The sequence below is a fragment of the Zonotrichia albicollis genome, chromosome 7 (assembly GCF_047830755.1).
Source record: "Zonotrichia albicollis isolate bZonAlb1 chromosome 7, bZonAlb1.hap1, whole genome shotgun sequence".
NCBI lineage: Eukaryota > Metazoa > Chordata > Aves > Passeriformes > Passerellidae > Zonotrichia > Zonotrichia albicollis.
Window position 1 is genome coordinate 49,586,188 of NC_133825.1, and position 7,500 is coordinate 49,593,687.

Genomic DNA, 7,500 nt, shown 5'->3' on the forward strand with positions numbered 1-7,500 from the left:
TCCATTCAAGGGCCTGAGGATTCTCTGCCGCCCTGTTCCAGCAGCGTTTATTTACTCTGAGTTGTTCCCTTACCATCATTGTTATTAAAAGTAGGACTTTAAGGAGCAGCCGTTCAGATTTTCACATTCATTTGCAACGGTGCAGCTTACTCGACTGAGCATTTATGGGATGTTAGGCAAAGAGGATTTGGCACTGTGTTTTTTAACATTTAAAGAAAGCAAATCAATTACCGTATCGCCAAGAAAAGGAGCTGTTGGTAAGTGACATTTATGTAGATTTTCTGTAGCATGGAAAAGTGGCCTTTATTTTTCTAAGCGATATTTGCTGCTCAGAGTCAAATTCTTTTCATGCAGCTTACAAAAATAAATACTCGTATTTTGCTAAGATCATAATGGCTCATTAGAAGAGGCTGAATTTGGACCTAGACTAAAACCTAACACCACAGGGCTGAGCATGCTTACTTGAACCTATAATGTTGCTAGTTCTGGCTCTCTGGGGAAGGAGAGGACGAGGGGAGAGGATTCAGCCTTCTTAATTGTGAACCTCATTAGTGACGGTTGCTAGGCAAAACACACACCTACTTTCCGCGCATATGAAAGAGATAAACAATACGTCATAGACCATAATGACTCTGGTGCTCAGGGCGACCTTTAATTATTATATTTTTGGTCTCTTATACCTTAGTTATTAATGCAGAAAAACAAATTAGGGTTGTGTGTGAGTGCGGACCGCGGCAGATTTGTAAATGGCTTTCCATTTTTTGATGTCTAGATCGCATTTCCTTCTGATAGTTGGTGCTCGCCTCATTCATTCCCCTCCCTGCCCGTTGGCAAATACTATTTGAAACGTAAAACGACAGTGATTGTATTAGCAGCTTAGTATTGTTATCACTTTAATTAATTTTATTAGTGTAAAAAGCCATGATCCTGTCAGTGTGTTAGTATCAACTCGCAAGAGGAGTCCCGTGGAAGCTGGTGTGAGTGGCCCAGCACGTCAGGCCATAGCAGGTTTGAGAGTCTAACTCTTCCAGAACTCAAGATGCATTAAAATTAAGTGTATTTCAATGTGCACCTAAATTTTGGGCAACACTGAACTCTTCAGGAAGTTGGACAGGATGATCCTTCTAACTGAAAATATTCTATTCTATTCTATTCTATTCTATTCTATTCTATTCTATTCTATTCTATTCTATCCTATCCTATCCTATCCTATCCTATCCTATCCTATCCTATTAAACAGAGGTTCCCTGAGAACTGGTTTGCATCCCTACACTGGTATATTTTACAGTCCAAACAAAGTGATATTTAAATCCAAATGACTATTTTGGGCTTTGCAGGACAATAAATACATGAGTGCACGTGTTCAGGCACAGCTGCAATTGTGTGTGAGTGATTCAGGGGCTGATGGGCTCCAAAAAGATAGGATTTCACAATTCTGGATTTTCAGAGACACTTTCCATTCTCCTCTTCATCTCAGCCTATCTTCTTTTAGCAGTTCAGGCAAGAAGTCAATCACATTGAGTCAGGCTGAAGAAAAACATTTTATGCTGTTTTTCTCATCCAAACCCCCTCCTGCCGTAATCTGCAGTAAGGCCCAGGCACAGGAAATTGACCTCACAGTAAATTCTTTACGGATTCGGTCATGTTTTTACCATCCACTTAAACTTGCATACATAACCTGAGACTGTACCTCTGGATCAAGGAATATGACAAGCCAAAATAAAATCAAGTCAAATTAAAGAGCAAGAAAAAGCTGCAAGCAAAACAAGACTGAAATAAAAAAAAAAAAAAGGAGAGGAAATAAAATAGGAAAAGATGAAAAATTGGTTGTGACTGCAAAACTGTAAGTATTAAATAAAGAAAGAAGTCAGAAGCTGATTCAGAAGCGTCCGTGTTGTAGTTGACAAGGGCTGAGAAATACTAATGGACTTTTTTTAATGGGTGCTTTGATGGATGAGAGAAGAAATGATGTAAAAGTAAATGTAGTGGTGTCTCAACATAAAGTATGGTGAAAATAAAAAAAAAAAAAGGAAATAAAAAAATAATAAAATTAAAAAAAAAAAAGCATTGCAAATAAAAAAAAAGGACATGTAAATGTGTGCCTACCATTTTCCAGATAAGAAGGGGCCGTACCTTCTGAGGGGTCAAGGCGGCGAGCCCGCCTCCCGTGTTTGGAATTGTTGTGTACAAACATGTTGTCTGAGACAGCCAGCACGTGGCCATCCACATTGACTGTTGTTGATACAACAACCTGGAAGAGAAAACAAAACCCCACATTTCAAAAATCCTGCAGATTTTCCCCGAACCAGGTCTCGTAAGACAAAACAGCATCCTGTTACTTTTCTGTTTCTATTTAAACCGAGTGAATGACATCTCTGAATACATCTTTGTTTACGTGGCGACCACTGGTGATTTTTAACTCACAATTGTTTCTCTTCAGAACCTGCTACACTAATTAGAGTTTAATCTCCTATTATGCTAACAAATGAATTCAATTCAGGGAAATATTCTTCTAGCCATTAGTTTCAGAAACACCCCTCTAGCCACTCATTTTAAAAGCTGCTGTTTTGATTGATCTGTTGATATATTGATTAGATAGTTTATCTAATTAAAATTTGTTCACTTGAGACTGTCTTCAAATGAAGGGTTGTGAGGATTCCAAATAAAAAAAGCTTAATAAATCAAGAGCCGTTGTAACTCCCCATTTTTTCTTCAGTAAATGATCTCCAGGTCAGTTTTACAATTACATTTAATGTCTGATAATGAACTTTTTTGCATCTGAAAAGGCCGAGTTGAATATGAATAGTGAAAGTGTTTTCAATCCATGAAAAGTATCCCTTCTCAAGTTCATTTGGATGGTGATTGACCCTGGTATGTCAATGGAATTTCCTCCTTTATTTTTGAGTGAAAGGCTCCTATTCTTGTGTCCAGGTTCAGAGTCCGGCCATAGAAGAGATGATGGATTGGGCCTCCTTCGGCTTCCAGCTGCTTCTCAGTCGAACACGGCAAAGGAACATATGCAAAAGGCACAACCTTCCCGATGCCAACACCTCCGCCATGGAGCCGTGGGACTCCTTCCGGAAGCGCCAGCCCTGGAGGAAACCGCGAGCTGCGCGTGGTTCGTGTGGAGCCCGGCTTGGTGGGTGCATCACTGCCATCCCAGACTGACATTTACATCTTATTTAAATACTCCAGCGTGCGCCCTTCGCTGTGGTTCCAGGTTGTCTAAAGGAAGTGACCGCTGCAGATTTTCCTTGGGGGTGAGTAGAGTCCGTAAAGTCACTGCCTAAGTCAGACCTTATCAACACAGCTGGTGAGGGCAGATCAAGGCAGGACAAATCACAGTGTCCACCTTCCTTTTATCTAAATTTTGGTTATAACAAAGATGATTGCAGGGTTCTCCCACCAGCTTCTAAACCAAAACACTCAATGAACACAAATGGAAGGGCAGCAGAGAGCCTCCTCCAGCACAGAGCTGGTCCAAGGCATCAGAAGAAAATTCTTGTCTGCTTCTATGTTTTGGATCACCTCTGATCCTGTTTCTTATTCACAAGCCATAATTAGCTCTGAGCTATCACAGCACCTTTTCTGTGTATGCTGCCTCCTTGGAGACAGCCATCTGCGGTACCCTTTAGAACAGCCCCAGGGCAGTTCTCTGCCAGGCTGCTCTGCTTCCCCAGCTCTCCCCTCCCAGAAGTGGACACCTTCCCTCTTGTCAACATCCACTTCGGAGAGTGCTGAGGTTGCACGCTCGGCTCGGCTGCAGAGCTGCTGCCAGGCCACTGGGCTACCCTCTTTCACTCTTAATGAGATTCCCAGACTTCCAGAAATATTGTGAAACATGCAAGCGTGATTTCCAGCCAGGATTTCTGGGTTCGGTTCCTAGAACACGGTGTATTAAAGAGACAGAGCAAGGTGTATATGAAAATGACAACTATTTTTGTTCTGTCATGTCTATATAGGTCAGCCACCAAGGGAAAATACTGTAGTTCAGCAAAAGAAAGTCGACGTGCTACGCTTTGTTATATCGCCTCGCTCCTGCAGTGCACCTCCACAAAGGTGCTGAGGCAGGGAAACCAGGTAAAAATACTGTTCAAGATCTGACATCCTGTTAAGTCCAGTTAAACCTTCTGAGAGGCAGGGAGATTAGCTAAAGAGACCCAGGAAAGTCTTTCTAGTGCCTACTGGCTCCATTGTCGACCACAAGATCACTCGTGACTGATGCTTCATTTAGTCATCAGTGAGACAAAGAGGACATTTCCACTCATTCCAGGTTTGACCTTCTGTTCTGTTCAGATGGATCAATACCACCGATGCCACGTGAAGCTGAGATGCATGAAAAATGGAAGCCTGGCTCGATTGTTTTGAAGGAATATTTTTTTTTCCCAGCTACAGATCTTTTCTGTTGGCTGGCTCAAGGGTGCTGGCTTTCCCGGTTGGTTGGCTGTGCATGAAAACAGATGTCACATGTTTTGCTATCAAGTTTAACCACAAGTAATTCTTCTCCAAACTGAGAAAGTCCTGAACATCTCAATACTACTTTATTGCTGGAATCAAATATGAATCATTGTGAAATATCTTGGAAAACAACAAAAAAAGGCAGTTATTTCCTAATGAGCTTTTTGAATGACCCCAGATACAGAGGAAATCATTTGTCCATCCCGTCAGCTGCCTCTCTGTAGTGCTATGATTCACCACAGGATATCTCAAAAGCTGTAAGGAGAAAGTGAAGTATTAAACACTGAAACAAAAATCTGTGGGTTGGGCCGCCACTGCTGGATCTACAAGTTGTGAACCAGAGAAGTGTGAGTTTCAAACTTCCCTGTGCTCCAAAGTTGTGTTCTTAAAGTAAGGTCAAACTACTCAGTCTAAGCAAAACCTCTGCAGGTCTGAGCAAAGAGCACATCACAACACAAGGTGATAGTGGGAAGGAAAATTAGGGAAATAATTCCTAAGGGAAGATCCACTTGCTCCAACGTTCATCCATTACAGCCCCCTGCAGAACTTCAGAAGCAACACTTAAATTAATGGGAGCATGTAAAATACTGACAGCATTTTTTTAAGCACTGGAACAACACTGATTTGAAGCATTGACTGTGTTTTTTCATAAGTTCCAGATGAAGATGGGATCAAGTCTTGTATACATCATTCATGCATTTAAAGGAATCTGTACCTGGAATCTTCGCATGTCTCGTGGGTTGCCTGCATTCTTCAAACAGTTCTGATTGCACTTGAGGAAAAACTTTAGAAAGAATCTATAAAAATACAAAATTGAAATCTATTAGATTCATCAAAATGTAAATCCAATTTTTTAGAAGTTTAATAAAATCTAATCATAAATAGTTATACCCAAAAGAATACTGGTAGTGAAATATTACTTTCCCATTCGTTAATGAACTTATTTTAAAGCATAAGATCTCTGTCATAAACAGAACATTATTGCCAAGGAAAGGCAAATTTATATTTTTAATTTTTCAACAACTACAAATGTATTGACTCCAGGCCATATCCTTAGCTCGGTGTGGGAAAGTTGATTTCAATGACTCATTGACTTCAAAGGCAATGACTTACACCAGATGAGAATTTGTCTCTATTTTTTTAATACTTTTCATTTTTTTCACAACTTATATTAGCAGTAATGACCTCTACGTCGAAAAATTCCAAAGGTAACGATCAATCTTCTGAAAAACACTTGGCTTTGCCTCCGGTTTGGAAACTCGAGCTATTCAAAGGGACTCGATCCAACTCCTGCTGACTCCAGGGAGATCCAGGCAGGATCTGCCCACCGGCAAGGCCCCGGCTCCCTCATTGTTTTTGAAAGGGAAGGAACATGGCAAATTAGGCCCTGTCTTACGACCTCTTCAACCTTTGCCAGCCTTCAGCTGTGAGGAGTCGCTCTACCCAGGGATCGAAATCCAGCTTATTTCTGCTGAGCGGCAACCAGCAATTATTTAGGACTAACCCTTATCATCCAGGCATCTCCCCATAAACCGTTTTTGCAGCAACGCTGCCTCAGGGGAGCACAGCAAGCACTTAGAGGGAAGGGGGAAGCTTGGCAAGATGGAAACTCCTTTCTGCACCACAGGAACGAGCTGCTCTGGGAAGGCTCCACCCTGCAGGTGAAGCGAACCGCGGGATCCTCAGGAGGACATTCGCAGCCTGGCATCATCTTTTTTACTTATGCGCTCATGTTTTCATCTTTCATAATAAAACTATGTCTTAATTAGGTTTTCTGGCTAATGAGTGACCACTAATGACAAGCGAAGCTCAGGATTTTCTCCTCAGGCAGAGTTCCTCAGTCCAGCAGCTCGTGCTGCCCAACTTTGCACATGCTGGACAGCAAGATCAGCCAGAGCTTCCACATTCAGAATATGAACAACTTTGATTTATTCACTCATGTCAGTCTTCATAAGTGACTGGGACTATTCTTGCTGCACACACCTCACAGAAGCTCCCATGTGCCAAGAACATTCCTGGCAGGAGGGGAGACAGGAGCATCTTCTTTCCTTTAGCACCCAACAAGGCCCAGCCATGGCCAGCAGAAAGAACAACAGTGGCTGCACCACATCCTGAGCAGCTTTGAGGGTCATACAGGAACACCCCTAACCAAAAACTTTTAATCCCAGCTCTTCCTCCTCCATTAAACCTTGAGCAGCACCCTGATGTTACCCCAGGACACGAATGCTGAAGGAGCAATCTCTCATATCAGAGAGGCAAGCAGGAAAACAACCAGGTTTACTGAAACTGCATAAATAAATCGATGCTGACAGTTCAGCTGAATGCACATTTCTTTAAAACTTCCTATCCCAAAACCTGTGAAGGGGTTTCAGCTGTCGAGCTGAAAAAGATCTGGATCTCTGTGGTGGATGACATGATCTCCTAGCTCAGATGCTCAGGTTTTCTGGATGCTGTTGCAGGGATATTATCAGTAACTCCATGAAACTGCCTCTATGTAAGACACAAGCTCCCCCTAATTTTATCTGCCATGTTTTGGAGGTTTTTTTGTGGTTTGGATTAGTTTTGTTGTTGTTGTTATTTGAGATACTTATTCTCTCCAGATCATTTGATTATGGGCCAGGTTCCTGCCCATTGCAGGGGGGTTGAAGCTGGATGATCTTTGAGGTCCCGTCCAAGCCAAACCATTCCAGGATTTTATTATTCCAAAGGTAACATCCTTTCTGTCAGACCTCTATTTGGTTTTGCAGAGCTCCCACCACCCAGACTGAGAGCCTGTGCAAGGCCCAGTTGATGCCCAGCTCCACACAGAACCACCCAGTTCTGGGGAGCCAGGAGATGGGACCAGCCTCCAGCTTTACAGCTCCTTAGTGCCACATCCAGGCTGAAGAGCAGTATCTTATCTTCTTCTTTTTTTCTTTCTTTTTTTTTTTTTCTGATCTCAAATGGGTGTTGTGAGGCTTATTGAGCTAATGTTTGTAAATTGCTCGGAAATTCTCCAATGAATTGTGCACTAGGAATGCTAAGTATTGCTCCTCGTGGGTT

The 7,500-nt window shown here is 42.2% G+C and overlaps 1 protein-coding gene across 9 annotated transcripts in view; it reads right to left on the reverse strand.

The window, feature by feature from the left end:
- EBF3 (EBF transcription factor 3) overlaps positions 1 to 7,500 on the reverse strand; it is a 123,192-nt gene that overhangs the window by 40,282 nt on the left and 75,410 nt on the right. For 5 of the 9 annotated variants that reach the window (XM_074545419.1, XM_074545416.1, XM_074545415.1 and 2 more), the window contains exons 7-8: positions 5,174 to 5,255; positions 2,107 to 2,251 (exon numbers count right to left, since the gene is read on the reverse strand). In XM_074545419.1, coding sequence (XP_074401520.1) covers positions 2,107 to 2,251; positions 5,174 to 5,255 — 227 coding nt within the window. The remainder of the gene's footprint in view (positions 1 to 2,106; positions 2,252 to 5,173; positions 5,256 to 7,500) is intronic. The other 4 variants (XM_074545417.1, XM_074545413.1, XM_074545418.1 and 1 more) reach the window with 1 other exon arrangement.